General features: G+C 45.9%; 1 protein-coding gene across 1 annotated transcript; it reads right to left on the reverse strand.

Annotated features, from left to right (window-relative positions):
- Window positions 1-2,821: 2,821 nt before the first annotated feature.
- Window positions 2,822-17,937, reverse strand: LOC106571047 (zinc finger protein 395). Its single transcript, XM_014143703.2, has 10 exons — window positions 17,622-17,937; window positions 16,343-16,501; window positions 15,898-16,094; window positions 15,407-15,525; window positions 12,410-12,633; window positions 9,587-9,687; window positions 9,019-9,433; window positions 8,631-8,738; window positions 7,125-7,246; window positions 2,822-3,697 (listed from the first exon to the last, which is right to left on the reverse strand). Exons 2-10 carry the CDS (start codon window positions 16,430-16,432, stop codon window positions 3,586-3,588), a joined length of 1,488 nt encoding a protein of 495 aa, XP_013999178.2. The 5' UTR covers window positions 16,433-16,501; window positions 17,622-17,937; the 3' UTR covers window positions 2,822-3,585.
- Between the last annotated feature and the right edge of the window lie 4,712 nt (window positions 17,938-22,649).

A 22,649-nucleotide genomic window follows, 5' to 3' on the forward strand; every position in this document is an offset into this window, starting at 1 on the left:
GGGAGGAGAGGAGAGACATGTTCTCAGTGGAAGATGAGGAGAGACATGGTCTCAGTGGGAGGTGAGGAGAGACGTGGTCTCAGTGGGAGGAGAGGAGAGACGTGGTCTCAGTGGGAGGTGAGGAGAGACGTGGTCTCAGTGGGAGGAGAGGAGAGACGTGGTCTCAGTGGGAGGTGAGGAGAGACATGGTCTCAGTGGGAGGAGAGGAGAGACATGGTCTCAGTGGGAGGAGAGGAGAGACATGGTCTCAGTGGGAGGTGAGGAGAGACATGGTCTCAGTGGGAGGTGAGGAGAGACGTTCTCAGTGGGAGGAGAGGAAAGACATGTTCTCAGTGGGAGGTGAGGAGAGACATGTTCTCAGTGGGAGGTGAGGAGAGACATGTTCTCAGTGGGAGGAGAGGAGAGACGTGGTCTCAGTGGGAGGTGAGGAGAGACGTTCTCAGTGGGAGGAGAGGAGAGACGTTCTCAGTGGGAGGAGAGGAAAGACATGTTCTCAGTGGGAGGTGAGGAGAGACATGGTCTCAGTGGGAGGTGAGGAGAGACGTTCTCAGTGGGAGGTGAGGAGAGACATGGTCTCAGTGGGAGGTGAGGAGAGACATGGTCTCAGTGGGAGGTGAGGAGAGACGTGGTCTCAGTGGGAGGAGAGGAGAGACATGGTCTCAGTGGGAGGAGAGGAGAGACATGTTCTCAGTGGGAGGTGAGGAGAGACATGGTCTCAGTGGGAGGTGAGGAGAGACATGGTCTCAGTGGGAGGAGAGGAGAGACATGTTCTCAGTGGGAGGTGAGGAGAGACGTTCTCAGTGGGAGGAGAGGAGAGACATGGTCTCAGTGGGAGGTGAGGAGAGACATGGTCTCAGTGGGAGGAGAGGAGAGACATGGTCTCAGTGGGAGGTGAGGAGAGACATGGTCTCAGTGGGAGGAGAGGAGAGACATGTTCTCAGTGGAAGATGAGGAGAGACGTTCTCAGTGGGAGGTGAGGAGAGACGTTCTCAGTGGGAGGTGGGGAGAGACATGTTCTCAGTGGGAGGAGAGGAGAGACGTTCTCAGTGGGAGGAGAGGAGAGACGTTCTCAATGGGAGGAGAGGAGAGACATGGTCTCAGTGGAAGGTGAGGAGAGACGTTCTCAGTGGGAGGAGAGGAGAGACGTGGTCTCAGTGGGAGGTGAGGAGAGACATGGTCTCAGTGGGAGGAGAGGAGAGACATGGTCTCAGTGGGAGGAGAGGAGAGACGTGGTCTCAGTGGGAGGAGAGGAGAGACATGTTCTCAGTGGGAGGTGAGGAGAGACATGGTCTCAGTGGGAGGTGAGGAGAGACATGGTCTCAGTGGGAGGAGAGGAGAGACATGTTCTCAGTGGAAGGTGAGGAGAGACATGGTCTCAGTGGGAGGTGAGGAGAGACGTGGTCTCAGTGGGAGGAGAGGAGAGACGTGGTGTCAGTGGGAGGTGAGGAGAGACGTGGTCTCAGTGGGAGGAGAGGAGAGACATGGTCTCAGTGGGAGGTGAGGAGAGACATGGTCTCAGTGGAAGGTGAGGAGAGACGTTCTCAGTGGGAGGAGAGGAGAGACTTGGTCTCAGTGGGAGGTGAGGAGAGACATGGTCTCAGTGGGAGGAGAGGAGAGACATGGTCTCAGTGGAAGGTGAGGAGAGACATGGTCTCAGTGGGAGGTGAGGAGAGACGTGGTCTCAGTGGGAGGAGAGGAGAGACGTGGTCTCAGTGGGAGGAGAGGAGAGACGTGGTCTCAGTGGGAGGAGAGGAGAGACGTGGTCTCAGTGGGAGGTGAGGAGAGACATGGTCTCAGTGGGAGGTGAGGAGAGACATGGTCTCAGTGGGAGGAGAGGAGAGACATGGTCTCAGTGGGAGGTGAGGAGAGACATGGTCTCAGTGGGAGGTGAGGAGAGACGTTCTCAGTGGGAGGAGAGGAAAGACATGTTCTCAGTGGGAGGTGAGGAGAGACATGTTCTCAGTGGGAGGTGAGGAGAGACATGTTCTCAGTGGGAGGAGAGGAGAGACGTGGTCTCAGTGGGAGGTGAGGAGAGACGTTCTCAGTGGGAGAAGAGGAGAGACGTTCTCAGTGGGAGGAGAGGAAAGACATGTTCTCAGTGGGAGGTGAGGAGAGACATGGTCTCAGTGGGAAGTGAGGAGAGACGTTCTCAGTGGGAGGTGAGGAGAGACATGGTCTCAGTGGGAGGAGAGACGTGGTCTCAGTGGGAGGAGAGGAGAGACGTTCTCAGTGGGAGGAGAGGAGAGACATGTTCTCAGTGGGAGGTGAGGAGAGACATGGTCTCAGTGGGAGGTGAGGAGAGACGTGGTCTCAGTGGGAGGAGAGGAGAGACATGGTCTCAGTGGGAGGAGAGGAGAGACATGTTCTCAGTGGGAGGTGAGGAGAGACATGGTCTCAGTGGGAGGTGAGGAGAGACATGGTCTCAGTGGGAGGAGAGGAGAGACATGTTCTCAGTGGGAGGTGAGGAGTGACGTTCTCAGTGGGAGGAGAGGAGAGACATGTTCTCAGTGGGAGGAGAGGAGAGACGTTCTCAGTGGGAGGTGAGGAGAGACGTTCTCAGTGGGAGGAGAGGAGAGACGTTCTCAGTGGGAGGAGAGGAGAGACATGTTCTCAGTGGGAGGTGAGGAGAGACATGTTCTCAGTGGGAGGTGAGGAGAGACATGTTCTCAGTGGGAGGTGAGGAGAGACATGTTCTCAGTGGGAGGTGAGGAGAGACGTTCTCAGTGGGAGGTGAGGAGAGACATGTTCTCAGTGGGAGGTGAGGAGAGACGTTCTCAGTGGGAGGTGAGGAGAGACATGGTCTCAGTGGGAGGTGAGGAGAGACATGGTCTCAGTTGGAGGTGAGGAGAGACATGTTCTCAGTGGGAGGTGAGGAGAGACATGTTCTCAGTGGGAGGTGAGGAGAGACATGTTCTCAGTGGGAGGTGAGGAGAGACGTTCTCAGTGGGAGGAGAGGAGAGACGTTCTCAGTGGGAGGTAGAAGTATCCTGGGGCCAGGTCTGTTTGTGCTGTATAGAAGAAGAAGTAGTTGGGAGAACAGTTAAGGATGAAGTGCCTTGTTCAACCAGGGATGGAATCTAAACCAGCCCGCCAGCTCAGGCTAGTACTTTTCAGATTGGGCTAGTAGAAAATGTGCCACACTAGCCCGCCAGGACGGTCTAAAGTTTGTCCTTAGAAATATCGCACGGCACAGACTTTTGAGCCGATTGTTACCCAGGGTTACAAGCCAGTACCCCCGAAAAGTTCAGTCCCTGTGTATAGCTAATTCCTATGGTCGTTGTCATGCTACACAGCACCAAACAGGTCTGGGACCAGGCTAGGAAGGATGAACATTGTAGGTCTACCACGTCATAACACAGTCTCAACTACTAGCTACTAACATCACGCACTGACTCACTGCTCAGGTCAACGTTTACAACAAAAAATACACAAATCACTTTATTCCTTGTGGGGGGGGGGGACAAGGTAGAAAAAAAGGAATTTGTTGTTCTTGATGGCTAACAGGCCCTGGTTGTGATCGTGTCCTCTCTCTTTTTTTTCCAAATCTCTCTTTTTTTTCCCATCATCTGTTGTTCACGAACTTGTTTAGTCAGGGAAGCGCTGGCACGCTTTCTTCCAGCGGCAGGCCGTGCACCACTGCTCCTTACGCTCCACTCCGTACACCTTACGACACTTCTTGGCCTCCCCTCGTCCCTTCCTACAGGGATGAAACACAAGAAACGTTTTGGCCTCCCCTCGTCCCTTCCTACAGGGATGAAACACAATAAACGTTTTGGCCTCCCCTCGTCCCTTCCTACAGGGATGAAACACAAGAAACGTTTTGGCCTCCCCTCGTCCCTTCCTACAGGGATGAAACACAAGAAACGTTTTGGCCTCCCCTCGTCCCTTCCTACAGGGATGAAGCACAATAAACGTTTTGGCCTCCCCTCGTCCCTTCCTACAGGGATGAAACACAAGAAACGTTTTGGCCTCCCCTCGTCCCTTCCTACAGGGATGAAACACAATAAACGTTTTGGCCTCCCCTCGTCCCTTCCTACAGGGATGAAACACAAGAAACGTTTTGGCCTCCCCTCGTCCTTTCCTACAGGGATGAAACACAATAAACGTTTTGGCCTCCCCTCGTCCCTTCCTACAGGGATGAAACACCACCCAGCAAACCAGGAACAGTCCCAGAACATGAGGACATTCCCTTAATCAAATAAGAATCAAAATAAGTCTGTTTTTATGTCGTTCATAGGATATTTGTTTTAGGTTTAACATAATATTCCATTGATGTTCACACAATATACATTTTAACTTGTCTTGGAGGTACTCGGAAGATTTAGAAAATGTTGTATTTAACTTTTGTTTAATATTACCACAAGATTCTCAGCATGCAAATGAAAGAATATTGGAATACATCCATATTACTGTTCTTGCCTTAGAGTACTGTATAGAGCCTCACAGTGGCGGTGTCATAATACCCATAAAACCTAGCGGTCAAACAGGGAAATGGTTCCAATCGTTTTTTTCCTCCTCATTCATTTTTAAAATGTGTAGGCTTATCCATTTAAATCTCTCTAGGACAAGGTGACTTTTATCAATATATTCGGCTCTATTTACCCTCAGATTTGAAAATGCTAATTAGACATCAAAGTAGACATCATGCAAGATGACAAATCCCAGCATGCTCCTGCACGTCATCTCTAACTGACACTTTTGCTAACAGGTATTGCGTAAATTTAAAACTTGCACAAGAGAGTTCACAGAATTGCCAATTTAAAGAAATGTAGCCAATTTATTCATTATTAAATTTAGCTAACATTAGATAGTTAATCCAGAGACTCTTACCTTTGCCTTGATTCGGCAGTCTGGTCCAGATCATAATGGTATTGGTAGTTTTTTATGATAGCAACATTAGCAGCTAATTAGCATTTCATTTTTCTGAGGTAAATACAGGCGAATATATTGATAAAAGTCACCTTGTCCTAGAGAGATTTACATGGTTATCAAAAGGTCACGCCAGAGTAAGCCTACATGAAACACAGCCCTTAATCTTAAGTATTTCTAAAAATCCCCTGTGGGAAAAATAAAAGGTGGAAAAAATATTATAGGCTAGGGAACCAAACATTGCAGGTTCAAAGCCCACATGTGCATGTTGTCAACATATGAAGTATAACAAAATGCTCTTCAAATATCCTGTGAATGAATTTAAAATGTGTCTCCATATCACCTACAATACAGTCCTCAAACGCAAATCGCCATTAAATCAATGATGGGATGGGGATGTATTCCAATATGCTTTAAGTAGCTACAAATTTGCATAATATTATGCTAAACTTAAATATAACAATTTCGAATTGTTCTGAAGACCTCAAAAACAAGTGAAAATGTATATTGTGTGAACATCAATGGAATATTATGTTAAACCTAAATCAAATATGCTATGAACATAATGAAAACGTACTTATTTAATTCTTACAACATTAAGGGAATGTCCTGTACCAACCTAACTTAAACATTGTATGAATATCTATTGAGCATATTTTGTGTTTTGGGAACCTATCTATTGTAATGTATCCACACTGTTCCCACAACCTAATCAAATGTTCTGGGAACCTTTAAAGAACTCAGAAAGGCTGTTCTGTCAACATTATTGCAACATCAAAGGAATGTTTTTTTGCACCCTGATACAAATATTATCTGAATGTCAGCACAACTGGACAGTTTTGGAGTTTTGGGAACATATTTCTCATCCTATCCCCACAATGTTCTACACAACCTAAATAAATGTTTTCGGGACTTTTAAAGAACTTAAAAAATGTGTTCTGGGAATGTTCTTACAACATCAGGCAAATGTTTTTTTTGCAACATAAAATAAACATTGTAGAATTATCCACACAACTGGGACAGTTTTGGTGTTTTTGGGAACATATCTTTCTTGATGTCCCCAAAATGTTACCACCAGACTGTTCCCACAACCTAATGAAACATTCTGAGCTTTAAAGAACAGATTAAATGTGTTCTAGGAACGTTCTTGCAACATCAGGTGAAGGTTTTATACAAACATTCTATAATTATCACTACGACGAGACATTTTTTTGTGTTATGAGAACATTTGCCGCGACCTAACGAATGTTCTGGGAACCTTCACAGAACCAATTTTGGTTTGCTGGGAAGACACAATCAAGGTGGGGATAATTGTAAACCCAATACATACAGTATGGTGAGAGAAAAGGAATATGATCTACCAGTACAAGAGAAAAGACCGTGTTAGAGAGAATACGATTAGAGAGACACATTCTCCTTCATGTTTCTTATCTAGCTAACTAATCAGGCCCTCTCATCCCATTGGGAGACGTGTGGAGTGTAGAGACAGAGATAGAAGAGAAAGATAGAGGGGCTATAAGGAACTGGAGAGGAGAGATAATTGAGACAGAGGGGAGAGGACAGATAGTTGAGACAAAGGGGAGAGGAGAGATAGTTGAGACAGAGGGGAGATAGCTGAGACAGAGGGGAGAGGAGAGATAGTTGAGACAGAGGGGAGAGGGGAGATAGCTGAGACAGAGGGGAGAGGAGAGATAGTTGAGACAGAGGGGAGAGGAGAGATAATTGAGACAGAGGGGAGAGGAGAGATAGTTGAGACAGAGGGGAGAGGAGAGATAGTTGAGACAGAGGGGAGAGGAGAGATAGTTGAGACAGAGGGGAGAGGAGAGATAATTGAGACAGAGGGGAGAGGAGAAGAGTGGGGAGGCTAAATGGTGCTTAACGAAGAAGAGGAGCAAGGAGAAGACAAGAGAGAGGAGAGAGAGAAGAGAGGGTACACGGTGACTACCTGAAGGAGCAGTGAGAGCGTGACGGGGAGGAGAGAGAGAAGAGAGGGTACACGGTGACTACCTGAAGGAGCAGTGAGAGCGTGACGGGGAGGAGAGAGAGAAGAGAGGGTACACGGTGACTACCTGAAGGAGCAGTGAGAGCGTGACGGGGAGGAGAGAGAGAAGAGAGGGTACACGGTGACTACCTGAAGGAGCAGTGAGAGCGTGACGGGGAGGAGAGAGAGAAGAGAGGGTACACGGTGACTACCTGAAGGAGCAGTGAGAGCGTGACGGGGAGGAGAGAGAGAAGAGAGGGTACACGGTGACTACCTGAAGGAGCAGTGAGAGCGTGACGGGGAGGCTGCTCTCGTGGTGGTTAGCCTGTTGGTGGCGCTGTTCTGTTGTAGCCACTGTTCTCCTATACTCACAGACCTGCAGCGACCCCTCACCACCTGTAGTGGGCAAGAGAGAAGAAGCAGGGGGAGGGGGGAAGAGAAGAGGAGGGAGGATTCTCATTTTTAGATAAGTATGGCATCTCTTGTAATAAGAAATCATTAAATAGTCACAATTAATATCCCATCCAGCTGTTGTCCTACTGGTGCTCTGTTGGAGACAGATATCAGGATATATATATCAGGAGATAGATATCAGGATATATATATATATCAGGAGATAGATATCAGGATATATATATCAGGAGATAGATATTAGGATATATATATATATCAGGAGATAGATATCAGGAGATAGGTATAAGGAGATAGATATCAGGATATATATATCAGGAGATAGATATCAGGAGATAGATATCAGGAGATAGATATCAGGAGACAGGTATCAGGAGATAGAAATCAGGAGATAGATATCAGGAGATAGATATCAGGAGATAGATATTAGGAGATAGATATCAGGAGATAGATATCAGGAGATAGGTATCAGGAGATAGATATCAGGAGATAGGTATCAGGAGATAGGTATCAGGAGATAGATATCAGGAGATAGATATCAGGAGATAGATATTAGGAGATAGATATTAGGAGATAGATACCCACAAGATATCACAAGATATTCTCGTTCTGGAGTGACCTGGAAGGAACGACTGGGGTTGAGGCTAACCAGGAGGAGAGAGCAGGCGTACCTGGGAGTTGTGATGACTGGGGTTGAGGCTAACCAGGAGGAGGAGAGAGCAGACGTACCTGGGAGTTGTGGTGACTGGGGATTGAGGCTAACCAGGAGGAGAAGAGAGCAGACGTACCTGGGAGTTGTGGTGACTGGGGTTGAGGCTAACCAGGAGGAGGAGAGAGCAGACGTACCTGGGAGTTGTGGTGACTGGGGTTGAGGCTAACCAGGAGGAGAAGAGAGCAGACGTACCTGGGAGTTGTGGTGACTGGGGTTGAGGCTAACCAGGAGGAGGAGAGAGCAGACGTACCTGGGAGTTGTGGTGACTGGGGTTGAGGCTAACCAGGAGGAGGAGAGAGCAGACGTACCTGGGAGTTGTGGTGACTGGGGATTGAGGCTAACCAGGAGGAGAAGAGAGCAGACGTACCTGGGAGTTGTGGTGACTGGGGTTGAGGCTAACCAGGAGGAGGAGAGAGCAGACGTACCTGGGAGTTGTGGTGACTGGGGTTGAGGCTAACCAGGAGGAGGAGAGGGCAGACGTACCTGGGAGTTGTGGTGACTGGGGTTGAAGCTAACCAGGAGGAGGAGAGAGCAGACGTACCTTGGAGTTGTGGTGACTGGGGTTGAGGCTAACCAGGAGGAGGAGAGAGCAGACGTACCTGGGAGTTGTGGTGATTGGGGTTGAGGCTAACCAGGAGGAGAAGAGAGCAGGCGTACCTGGGAGTTGTGGTGACTGTGCTGGTTAGAGACGGTGAGAGGGGGAGGGGTCCAACAACAGGGGGCGGGGTTGTGACAGGACATCGTCACCTGGAGGGGAGTGCAGGCCTGGAAGACAGGAAGACAACAACAGACCAGACATCTCTCAGACTCCCATACATTTCTTTTACAGCCATTCTAGTCAAACTCCACCCCTTTTCAAGATGCCTTGCTGTTGTTTCTAAACCCATAATAATACAATTCAACAAGGCAACATCACTGCCTTGCCATAAAAGACAAGTTATTTAAAATACGAAACAGAGAAGTACTGGACACTCTGCAAGCCAGGGCAGACCCAGAGCATCAATTGTTACTGAGTGGAATATCCCGGTTAAATAAATCAACCCACCTGATACAGGTGGTCTGTCTGTATCTGTGAAAAGGAACTGGGGGCAGACTGGCTGAGAGGGCTGGGCTGGTCTGGAGCTGACCCTGGGCCTGAGCTGGGCCTGGAGCTGGGCCTGGAGCTGCCTGACCCTGGGGTTGACACTGGGCCTGAGCTGGGCCTGGAGCTGGGCCTGGAGCTGCCTGACCCTGGGGTTGACCCTGGGCCTGAGCTGGGCCTGGAGCTGCCTGACCCTGAGGGTGAGGACGAGGTAGAGGAGGGGATCTGGAGACAGGAACCTGGACCAGGGCCTGGAGGGGAGCCGCAGGACGCCCATGGGACGTGAGAGGACAAGGCCGGGACCAGGGCTGGTGGAGCTTTGCAGGAGAACTTAGTGTAGTAGAAATCCTCCTCTCTGTGGGACTGCTCCGATCCACTGCTGTGTGTGTGTGTAGGGTTGTGGTGTGTGTTTGTGTGTTCGTGCGTGCATACGTGTGTGTATAGAATTTGGAAGGGATAGACAAAGGTGAGAGAGTAAGTTAACGATATCATTTTTTTGAGTTAATACCAGCTGTCTGAGAAGAGATCTCACCCCAGGTGCAGCACACGGACATGTCTCTTCATCCTAACTGAAGATGTGAGCACCTTGCCACAACTGGGCCACAGACACCTGTACGCTCCTCTGAAAGAACTCTGTGATCAGAGACAGAGGGAGAAAGAGAGAGAGAGAAAGAGAGAGAAAGAGAAAGGGAGAGAGAGAGAGAGAGAGAGAGAGAGAGAGAGAGAGAGAGAGAGAGAGAGAGAGAGAGAGAGAGAAAGAGAGCGAGAGAGAGAGAGAGAAAGAGGAAAATAGAGTAGAGGTGAGTTACTTGAAATCCATTTAGTTCCATTTTTTGGGGGTGAGCTCAACACGCCATTTCTCTAGAGAGAAATCAAATAATTAAGTCAAGAACTATGTGGGACACTGGGCAGAACAACGAGAGGGATAGAGGCAGTTCATGAGGTAGCTCTATCTGATTGATAGTGAGAGGGATAGAGGCAGTTCATGAGGTAGCTCTATCTGATTGATAGTGAGAGGGATAGAGGCAGTTCATGAGGTAGCTCTATCTGATTGATAGTGAGAGGGATAGAGGCAGTTCATGAGGTAGCTCTATCTGATTGATAGTGAGAGGGATAGAGGCAGTTCATGAGGTAGCTCTATCTGATTGATAGTGAGAGGGATAGAGGCAGTTCATGAGGTAGCTCTATCTGATTGATAGTGAGAGGGATAGAGGCAGTTCATGAGGTAGCTCTATCTGATTGATAGTGAGAGGGATAGAGGCAGTTCATGAGGTAGCTCTATCTGATTGATAGTGAGAGGGATAGAGGCAGTTCATGAGGTAGCTCTATCTGATTGATAGTGAGAGGGATAGAGGCAGTTCATGAGGTAGCTCTATCTGATTGATAGTGAGAGGGATAGAGGCAGTTCATGAGGTAGCTTTGTTTATGAGTAGGTCGAGCTGATTTTATTTGATTATTTTTTTATTTATTTCACCTTTATTTAACCAGGTAGGCTAGTTGAGAACAAGTTCTCATTTGCAACTGCGACCTGGCCAAGATAAAGCATCGCAGTTCAACACATACAGCAACACAGAGTTAACCTATGGAATGAACAAAACATCCAGTCAATAATACAGTAGAACAAAAGAAAACAAAAAGTCTATATACAGTGAGTGCAAATGAGGTAAGTTAAGGCAATAAATAGGCCATGGTGGCGAAGTAATTACAATATAGCAATTAAACACTGGAAGGGTAGATGTGCAGAAGATGAATGTGCAAGTAGAGATACTGGGGTGCAAAGGAGCAAGATAAATAAATAAATACATTATGGGGATGAGGTAGATTGGATGGGCTATTTACAGATGGGCTATGTACAGGTGCAGTGATCTGTGAGCTGCTCTGACAGCTGGTGCTTAAAGCTAGTGACGGAGATATGAGTCTCCAGCTTCAGTGATTTTTGCAGCTCGTTCCAGTTATTGGCAGCAGAGAACTGGAAGGAAAGGCGGCCGAAGTAGGAATTGGCTTTGGGGGTGACCAGTGAGATATACCTGCTGGAGCGTGTGCTACGGGTGGGTGCTGCTATGGTGACCAGTGAGCTGAGATAAGGCAGGGCTTTACCTAGCAAATACTTATAGATGACCTAGAGCCAGTGGGTTTGGCGACGAGTATGAAGCGAGGGCCAGCCAACGAGAGCGTACAGGTCGCAGTGGTGGGTAGTATATGGGGCTTTGGTGACAAAACGGATGGCACTGTGATAGACTGCATCCAATTTGTTGAGTAGAGTGTTGGAGGCTATTTTATAAATGACATCGCTGAAGTCGAGGATCGGTAGGATGGTCAGTTTTACGAGGGTATGTTTGGCAGCATGAGTGAAGGATGCTTTGTTACGAAATAGGAAGCCGACTCTAGATTTAATTTTGGATTGGAGATGCTTAATGTGAGTCTGGAAGGAGAGTTTAGAGTCTAACCAGACACCTAGGTATTTGTAGTTATCCACATATCCTAAGTCTAAGATAGTGAGAGGGATAGAGACAGTTCATGAGGTAGCTCTGTCTGATTGATAATGGGAGGGATAGAGGCAGTTCATGAGGTAGCTCTGTCTGATTGATAGTTGTAGTAGTTGGTAATAAGCAGTCTTGAAAATATGCCTTACGTACTTTGAAGAACTAGTCAAGTGATTTAGTCAGACAGCTCTGCAGCATACTCAGGCAGGCTAGCCTAGCTAAATAGGATGACTAAAGGCTGGCTGGCTGGCTGACTGGTTGGCTGGCTGGCTGACTGACTGACTGACTGACTGGCTGGCTGGCTGGCTAGCTGGCTGGCTAGCTGTCTGGCTAGCTGGCTGACTGGCTGTCTGGCTGGCTGACTGGCTAGCTAGCTAGCTGGCTGGCTGACTGGCTGGCTGGCTGTCTGACTGGCTGAGCACAGATGAGATGATGACTTTAAGGAATGAAAAATAATAAAGTAATCAAATAAAAACTAAGTAATATTACACAGATAAAATATTATTTCATAGTAATTTCCTGTTTTTGTATTGTGGACCTGAATATTTTCAATGTTTTGGCAACTGAATGTTTACTATTTTTGGCTTTGTAATTTCCATTAAAAAGCTATACAATGATTTTAATGTCACTATTTCATAATGCATGTAATGTAAAAAATATAATAAATCGAAACCAAAAATGGTTATTATTTTTTAATAACTGAACCAAAACCGAACCTGTCCCAAAAAGCACTTATCTCTCAGCACTAAAACAGAGATTGAAAAACAACGGAAGGATAAGTGACAATTTTTAAAACACCAGACTTGCACAACGATTCTTCAACTCCTTCTTTCTCTCTCTAACGCCATGGCGACAGTCTCCTCCCCCCTCACCTTTGACCTCTTGGCTACATTTAGCTCCACACCCTGCTCCAGCTCCGTGTGCAGTCCGTCGTCGGGGCTGCTGTCCATCTCGATGACGGACAGGGACAGAACGGGACTAACGTTGTCGTGGTCCCAGCTCCAGTAGCCACTGCTGCCGCTGTCAGACAGCTCCCCGCCCCCACACTCCATGTCTCCGCCCCCACACTCCATGTCTCCGCCCCCTGATGATGGACCTAGAGACAGCATGGTGGTCAGTACAGTCACTATATAACCATGTTAGAGAGACAGCATGGTGGTCAGTACAGTCACTATATAACCATGTTAGAGAGACAGCATGGTGGTCAGTACAGTCACTATATAACCATGTTAGAGAGACAGCATGGTGGTCAGTACAGTCACTATATAACCATGTTAGAGAGACAGCATGGTGGTCAGTACAGTCACTATATAACCATGTTAGAGAGACAGCATGGTGGTCAGTACAGTCACTATATAACCATGTTAGAGAGACAGCATGGTGGTCAGTACAGTCACTATATAACCATGTTAGAGAGACAGCATGGTGGTCAGTACAGTCACTATATAACCATGTTAGAGAGACAGCATGGTGGTCAGTACAGTCACTATATAACCATGTTAGAGAGACAGCATGGTGGTCAGTACAGTCACTATATAACCATGTTAGAGAGACAGCATGGTGGTCAGTACAGTCACTATATAACCATGTTAGAGAGACAGCATGGTGGTCAGTACAGTCACTATATAACCATGTTAGAGAGACAGCATGGTGGTCAGTACAGTCACTATATAACCATGTTAGAGAGACAGCATGGTGGTCAGTACAGTCACTATATAACCATGTTAGAGAGACAGCATGGTGGTCAGTACAGTCACTATATAACCATGTTAGAGAGACAGCATGGTGGTCAGTACAGTCACTATATAACCATGTTAGAGAGACAGCATGGTGGTCAGTACAGTCACTATATAACCATGTTAGAGAGACAGCATGGTGGTCAGTACAGTCACTATATAACCATGTTAGAGAGACAGCATGGTGGTCAGTACAGTCACTATATAACCATGTTAGAGAGACAGCATGGTGGTCAGTACAGTCACTATATAACCATGTTAGAGAGACAGCATGGTGGTCAGTACAGTCACTATATAACCATGTTAGAGAGACAGCATGGTGGTCAGTACAGTCACTATATAACCATGTTAGAGAGACAGCATGGTGGTCAGTACAGTCACTATATAACCATGTTAGAGAGACAGCATGGTGGTCAGTACAGTCACTATATAACCATGTTAGAGAGACAGCATGGTGGTCAGTACAGTCACTATATAACCATGTTAGAGAGACAGCATGGTGGTCAGTACAGTCACTATATAACCATGTTAGAGAGACAGCATGGTGGTCAGTACAGTCACTATATAACCATGTTAGAGAGACAGCATGGTGGTCAGTACAGTCACTATATAACCATGTTAGAGAGACAGCATGGTGGTCAGTACAGTCACTATATAACCATGTTAGAGAGAGAGGAGGGAAGCTTCTGTTGCTGATTCCTGTCTAGCCATGTATTTGAATTGTTCCAGAACTAGCACACCTGATTCAACTGTCAAATATCAAGCCCTCAACTATCAAGCCCACAACTATCAAGCCCACAACTATCAAGCCCACAACTATCAAGCCCTCAGCTATCAAGCCCTCAGCTATCAAGCCCTCAACTATCAAGCCCTCAACTATCAAGCCCCAGCTATCAAGCCCTCAACTATCAAGTCCCCAGCTATCAAGCCCTCAACTATCAAGTCCTCAGCTATCAAGACTCAGTTATCAAGCCCTCAACTATCAAGCCCTCAACTATCAAGCCCTCTGACTATCAAGCCCTCTGACTATCAAGCCCTCAGCTATCAAGCCCTCAACTATCAAGCCCTCAACTATCAATCCGTCAACTATCAAGCCCCAGCTATCAAGCCCCCAACTATCAAGCCCCAGCTATCAAGCCCTCAACTATCAAGCCCTCAGCTATCAAGCACTCAGTTATCAAGCCCTCAACTATCAAGCCCTCAACTATCAAGCCCTCTGACTATCAAGCCCTCAGCTATCAAGCCCTCAACTATCAAGCCCTCCGACTATCAAGCCCTCAACTATCAAGCCCACAACTATCAAGCCCACAACTATCAGGCCCTCAGCTATCAAGCCCTCAGCTATCAAGCCCTCAACTATCAAGCCCTCAACTATCAAGCCCTCTGACTATCAAGCCCTCAGCTATCAAGCCCTCAGCTATCAAGCCCTCAGCTATCAATCCGTCAACTATCAAGCCCCAGCTATCAAGCCCTCAACTATCAAGCCCCAGCTATCAAGCCCTCAACTATCAAGCCCTCAACTATCAAGCCCTCAGCTATCAAGCACTCAGTTATCAAGCCCTCAACTATCAAGCCCTCAACTATCAAGCCCTCTGACTATCAAGCCCTCAGCTATCAAGCGCTCAGCTGTCAAGCCCTCAGCTATCAAGCCCTCAACTATCAAGCCCTTAACTATCAATCTGTCAACTATCAAGTCCCAGCTATCAAGCCCTCAACTATCAAGCCCCAGCTATCAATCCCTGAACTATCAAGCCCTCAGCTATCAAGCCTTCGACAATCAATCCGTCAACTATCAAGCCCTCAACTGTCAAGCCCTCCGACAATCAAGCCCTCAGCTATCAAGCGCTCAGCTATCAAGCGCTCAGCTGTCAAGCCCTCAACTATCAAGCCGCAGCTATCAAGCCCTCAACTATCAAGCCCCAGCTATCAAGCCCTCAACTATCAAGCCCCAGCTATCAATCCCTGAACTATCAAGCCCTCAGCTATCAAGCCTTCGACAATCAATCCGTCAACTATCAAGCCCTCAACTGTCAAGCCCTCCGACAATCAAGACCTCAGAGAGAGAGAGAGAGAGAGGGAGAGAGAGAGAGAAGGGGAGCGAGAGAGACGGATCAGCTCTATTGACTAATTTACCTGGTACAGGGTCATTCAGACTCTGAGGAGAGCTCTGGACCACAGGGCTGCATGACATACTGGTCAGAACCATGGCTGCCATGATCTCATCCATCTCTACCGACCCTGGGCTCCGGGAACTGAGTAGTAGAGGGGGACAATAATAACAACATGGATTTATCTTGGAGCAACCACAAACTCCACCGAAACAGACAACTCAAAGAAGAGGAGGAGATGAAGAACTTACAATGTATTGACTCCAGGCTCTGAACATTGAGGATAACATGGAAAAGGTGGTGGGGTTTATTTGGGGGGTTTGAGTGATGTATGATGGTGCCTCAGATGTATCTCCACTTACAGAGACAAGTCAAAGAAGAGGAGCAGATGAAGAACTGAGAATCCATCGAGGAGTACCAAGAAAACAGTTGACGTTGTAAGTTGAAGGTCAGCTTTAGGCTGAAGGATGCCCACATAGAGAGAGAGAGAGAGAGAGAGAGAGAGAGAGAGCTTACCTGTAAGGGGCAGACACAGGGCAGGAGGCCACTGTGGGAGTTGTAGTCTGCTGGGGAGCCGAGGGGTGAGTCCAGCCCCCCTCAGTTCTCCCCCGGGGCACGAAGACCGGGACCTGATGGTTCCTATTCATAATGTTCCTATGGCCGTTGCTCTCTGTCATGTTAGGGGCTTCCTGCCCGCAGCACAGCATGTACACCTGCAGAGAGACAGAGGTAGAGAGTTAGACACACTGACAGCACAGCATGTACACCTGCAGAGAGACATGGGGACAGAGGTGCAACTGTTAAGATATAGGGGAGACTCAGAGAGGGAGGAAGGTACAGAAGAGACAATGACACCTGTACAGTTAAACTGTGAAAAATAATTGTAGTTAGCCACAAAATATTAACATGAGAAGAATCTATTAATAATCACTCAACTTCTGCATGTTATGGGTCCACCTACCAGTGTCTCCTGTACCTCTGCCCCAGACTGCCATGTGTCTGTGGGTCCTGCTGCCAAAGAGCTCTTCTCCCCTGGTCTCTTGGTTGCCATGGTGCTGCTGCTGGTAGTGCCGGTGGTCTACACTGTACAGTCCTGAACATACAGGAGGTCTGTAACTCCCTACAGAGAAGAGGTTGAAAATAGACCTTTATTTATCTATGTCACATCATGGAGTTTTATAAGAATACAGGTCATTCTCTTCTATCATTCTAGTTCAAGGAGCAGGATCAGAGCATAAAAGCCATCTCTTCTTTGGAAGAAAAGCCTCAATAATGTGATGTGTTGTTGTTGTTGTTGTTGTGTGCATATAAATAATAATATACAACGTCTTGAAATCCAAATGTTTATTATCAGCATCTGAATGTGGAGTTACAGTTTTTCCACACAATAAAAGGAGTGACTGAAGATGGAAACCTCTTTAGGCCAAAAGTCAACCACACAACCAATGACATCATCCTGTAGTGAGAGCGTTTTAAAAAAAGAAAAGAAAGAAAGAAAAAACGATCACAACACACCCATCTGTCTGACTGGAACCACGCAGCAGCAGTGTGCAGTGTGTGGACGCATGAGTGATTTGAGTGGTGCACAATATCCCATTTTCTGTTTAATCTAACGGATTACATCCATAGATTACATTGTGGCAGCATTTAACATTTTTTTTAAAATGATTTTAAAAGCATAGAGTTGTATTTAAAAGACGTCATGTGGGGTGGGGGGAGTGCGCTGATAGGCTAGTAAAGACCCTGGAGGTATAGCTGTCTCGTCTAATAGGAGCTCACTTCCACTAGTAAACAACAGCCCTTCTGTGCAAGGGAAGAGCGCTCATTGGCTGAGAGCTGCTTTCCAGGGGCACACACCCCTTTCTGACGACGTGTTAGGGCACGACTTTCTGCCGGAGCGAAGAAGATGGAAATCTAGGTAATATCCGCTTCATTTAAAAATATTAATTAATTAATTAATTAAAAGTAGTACAATTTTCACCTAGAATATTTCATTGTTCGTATTAGTCCGATGTCATGCGTTGTAATAGTAAAACGAAATCTGACAACAACACTGAGGGGAGTCAATCCAACAAAAAAACCCTCCTATCCTACCTGGCAACACTGAACGACTTGGAAATCCCCTCCGACCACAAACATACCCCCAAAAATGGATGAAAAGTAAACAATCATTATCATCATCAACATGTTATAAACAGTATTGCTATCTTATTAAAAACAAAATAAACCATTATATTTACCGTTAGAGCGATGGAGTCTGTTGTGTCCCGTTAGGAGAGTAGACGTCTCCACCGGGTCTTGCTGTCTGCCAGTGAAAAGGGGAGTTGGATATTGAATGGATGGTTGGATACACGCCGTACGGATGTGGCTACGTGTGTGCGTGTCGTGGAGCAATGCCGAGCGCGACAGCTGGCAACAGCGCTACAACTCCGTCTGCACTCTGCACTGTACAACGACAGATCTGGGTGATAGGTTACGGAAGCAAAATTATGCCTTCAGCTCACAGACACACAAACACAAACAGACAGGCAGACAGAGGGATAGTTGCGCCAGAGAAAATAGGCTTGCTCACCTTCCCCCAGAGATGTATTGTCCTATTTTTTTTTCATACGTGTTTCCAGTGAGATGCGTAGGCTAAATGATGCATATATTTTTGTTCAAATTGAACTGTTCAGATGGTTTCCATGTACAACATCATAATAATAGGTTTCCCCCTCTCTCGATCTCTCAATAAGGAATATAAACCAACATATATGCAAATTAACTGAAAACACATTGAATGACTAAAATCAAACCATTTGTCCACATTTTTCCTCTGAATTTTCATAATCTTAAAAAAAAATAGACAATGTAAAGGCATCTCATCCGTATAGGCCTAAACCACTCTATTTGTGTGTGTGTGTGTGTGTGTGTGTGTGTGTGTGTGTGTGTGTGTGTGTGTGTGTGTGTGTGTGTATGTTTAATGTGACACCGGTCTACTTCACAACACTGTACAACAGAAATAAAGGAGATGTGTGAGTGGATTAAACCCAAACTCTGGCTGTGTTTTTGGAAAATAATACTGTAGCTATTTCACCACACCAGACAGACAGACAGACAGACAGACAGACAGACAGACAGACAGACAGACAGACAGACAGACAGACAGACAGACAGACAGACAGACAGACAGACAGACAGACAGACAGACAGACAGACAGAGAGAGAGAGAGCGAGTGAGAGACAGAGAGAGACAGAAGTAGTGAGAGAGAGCAAGCGAGACAGACAGACAGACAGACAGACAGACAGACAGACAGGGATTTTAGTCTGAGCTACAGCACTACTCAGTCCCTTTGTTACAGACAGAGGACCCAATCTCAATCCCAATCCAGATGGAATCCTGTCTATTAATTCATTAAAGCTGCAATACGTCACTTTTCTGATCGGTCAAGTATAAAAGCGGTAGATCTGTTCTATGTGCTCTGTTTCTATGCTTCCCATTCTTAAATATCATTTTTGTATCTTTTTGCTTTTCGGTTTTTGTACACCAGCTTCAAACAGCTGAAAATATGATATTTGTTGGTTATGTAAAATAGATGTTACAATGATTCTCTACACTATACCAGTTTATTTTGTCACATAAACTGAAATTAGGTGAACTATTCGAATATTAACAACCAGGAAATGGTAGAGCGATTTCTGCGTTGTGCATCTTTAAATCATGTAACCTTTATCTGGCCTATAACAACCCAGATTAAAGCATGTCGGTGCTTGAATACTAGTGGTTTATTTTGTATGGGATGTTAAAATGTTGCTTTTTTTGACATGAGTGTCAGTGTTTGTAACAGGAGGATGTGCCAACAACCATGTAGTAACAACAGGGTTATTTCCTTTGGCCCAAACAGCTTCTCTTGATTACAATCAAGTTATTGATTCCAACTGACCATCAAATAATTGAATATACAGAATCATCAGCCCAAGAGATATTGGTTGACGGAATTGAGTATGGAGAGATATAATAACTCTACTCTGCTAGAGACAGACAGACAGACAGACAGACAGACAGACAGACAGACAGACAGACAGACAGACAGACAGACAGACAGACAGACAGACAGACAGACAAAGACAGAGACAGACAGACGAAGATAGAGACAGACAGAGACAGACAGAGGCAGACAGAGACAGACAAAGACAGAGACAGACAGAAACAGACAGACAGACACAGACAGAGACAGACAGAAACAGACAGAGACAGACAGACAGAGACAGGAAAGACAAACAGAAGTAATATAATGTTAATAAACAATAACTTTATTGAAATAATAAGATTAGGGTAAAACATTGTCTCATTCAAACCAGAAAACCAAGTGCAAGTTATCATAACCATAAAAATCAGACACAACCGCTTGTCCTCGCATTCATGTGCCACACAAGCAAACCACGTCATATTGTCCTTTCTATCTTTCCTGTAACAAAGCCAACAATTCATAGAGTAATCTTCAAGTACATTGAAAGTTGAATTATTTCTGTTCTGACAATCAGCCAAATGTTATCTTCGGTCTGTTTGTGCTATATAGCCAACTCCTATGTAGAGCCAACCGCTATGGTATCAGGCCATGAAAACTATCATACATTAGGAGTTAGCACGACAGCTTAAACAGATCTGGGACCAGGCTAGGAAATTTCTACGACATGCACCACCAGCTTGGTATGTACAGTAGCCGCCAGAAGCATGAACCTAGGAGGGTTGGGGGGGGGGACACACGACCAGTTCAGCTGCTTCTCTGCCAGTCCATGTTCATCCATCTGTCCTGTGTGTGTGTCTCATATCTTCATCCTCGTCTTCATCAAGTAGCTTCTCAACAAAAGCATCTTCCTTCCAACATGTCCATGACCTCGTGGTCCTCCCCACCTTGCAGGCCTTCCTCAGCGATGGCCCTTTTGCACATCAGACCATAAATGGAAAGGAATTGTGTAGCTATCAGCTGTGGTTGCTGATTAGAGGACGGCTCATTATAATGGCTGGAATGGAGTCAATGGAATGGTATCAAACATGTGGTTTCCATGTGGTTGATACCATTCCATTGACTCCATTCCAGCCATTACTATGAGATGTCTTCCCCTCAGCAGCCTCCACTGTGTCGTGACTTTACTTTCATTAATCTGATGACTGTTATGTATCTAATCAACTAACTTGGTTTAATTGTTACCCAATTTTAAATGAATCATGTAACAATTAACTCATTCGGATTTGGGGCACCACGAGAGCGGTTCTTTAAAGAGTTACCATCTCCGGAATGAAACTCTAAAAGGTCTTTACCTATCACATCTATAAACAGTCAACTAATTAATCATAACCTCGTATCATATCATCATTCTGAACAGTCGTAACCTTGTATCTGCAATAACCCCTGCCTTACTTATGATACAGTACTTCACAAATTGGTTTAATTATTTATTTACTAGCTATCTAAATGATAACACAGGATAAACATACACACTTAATACATTAAAAAAAGATCCCTAGCGGACTGACAACAATATGATTGCTTGTTACAAAAGACATGGAGAGGGCGAGAGAGAGAGAGGGACAGAGACACTTAATGTTGATAGATTGAGAAACTACTCTCACTTATAATTTCCACACAAACCGCCGCTTGCTTGGAGTAAGAAATCATCAATGTATTTATGTGAAAATCCTTGGTTTTCTCTCGGTGGACAGGGCCTTCTTGGAAAGGTGGTTGGGCCTTTTCGCAGCACGCTTGTAAGGCTCTGATTGTCCGAAAGGGGTTCCTCTGTTGTTCTCCTCTGCTGGTCGTCCGGTATCCGGTGACTTGTGGTGTAGTCCTGAACAGAAATATGGAGTTTATTCAACTTCCATTCGCTCTGGAAGATGCTTCTTTGAAGATATGCTAGCCAGCTGTGTCGATGGTTCCCAGTGGGGTGATGAGAGTAGCGTATTACGATGATGTTACGAAACGGCTCTGAGTTCGCAACAAAAGGGAGACAACGTGGAGACAAGGAGTATCAAAATATATATTTATTAAATAAAGTAACTAAACAAAATGAACAATTAACAATGGTGTGTGTAATCAGTAATCAGTAGTGTAAGTGAGTGTTTTGCATACCTGAATGTAATAATGCAGAGTGTTGAAAGGTGCCAAAGCAAATAACCAAAATGCCACCAAAATACTACAACCAACATCAACAAAGTGTCTGCCTGGAGAGAGTCTCCTCCATGAATGTGAAAGAGGTCTATTTATCCTGGGACACACCCGGACCCAGGTGTTTCCCATGTAGCTGACGACCCTCCCAACTCCGCCCACCTGCATCCTAATAAGGAAACAAGAGCAAAGAGAGAGAACACGGCAGACAGAGTGGGAGGGTCGTCACAGAAGAGTAGTAGAATGGTCCCACTTCAATTCACTTTCGAAGATACTTTACCTATTACAGCTAATCAGCTGTACAAGTGATTCCTTTAACGAGTCTGATGAGTCTGACGGGAATGATATACTGCTCTCCCGGGAACAGGCCCAGATCACCGTGATTTGCGTGAAGAGGAGGCGGAGAAAAAGGGGCCAGAGGGTGGCCTGCCTTCTGAGAATTCATAGGCGATCGAATAAACCCCCACTTCCTTCCATTCTGCTAGCAAATGTGCAATCTTTGGAGAATAAAATCGATGACCTACCCGGAAGATTAAACTACCAACAGGACATTCAAAACTGTAATATCTTATGCTTCACGGAGTCGTGACTGTACCGCAGGATAGAACAGGATAGAACAGCAGCGTCTGGTAAGACAAGGGGCGACGGACTATGTATTTTTGTAAATAACAGCTAGTGCACGATATCTAAGGAAGTCTTGAGGTTTTGCTCACCTGAGGTAGAGTATCTCGTGATAAGCTGTAGACCACACTATCTACCTAGTGTCACACTGTAACGGCTGTCGTCGCAAGAAAACCAAGATGCAGCGGAGGTTGTGGATTCATTATAAATATTTAATAAAATGAACCACTATAAACAAAACATCAAACAGCAACGATAGCTAACAGTCCTGTCTGGTCAAAAACGAACGAGACAGAAAACGATCCCCCACAAAACCCAAAGGAAAAACATGCTCCTTATGTGTAACTCCCAATCAACAACAACGAACTTCAGCTGTGCCTGATTGGGAGCCACACACGGCCCAAAACAAAGAAATACAAAAAAACGAGAAAAAGAACATAGAACGCCCATCCAATGTAACACCCTGGCCTAACCAAAATAAAGAACAAAAAACCCCTCTCT

Source organism: Salmo salar, chromosome ssa15, assembly GCF_905237065.1.
Source record: "Salmo salar chromosome ssa15, Ssal_v3.1, whole genome shotgun sequence".
Lineage (NCBI taxonomy): Eukaryota > Metazoa > Chordata > Actinopteri > Salmoniformes > Salmonidae > Salmo > Salmo salar.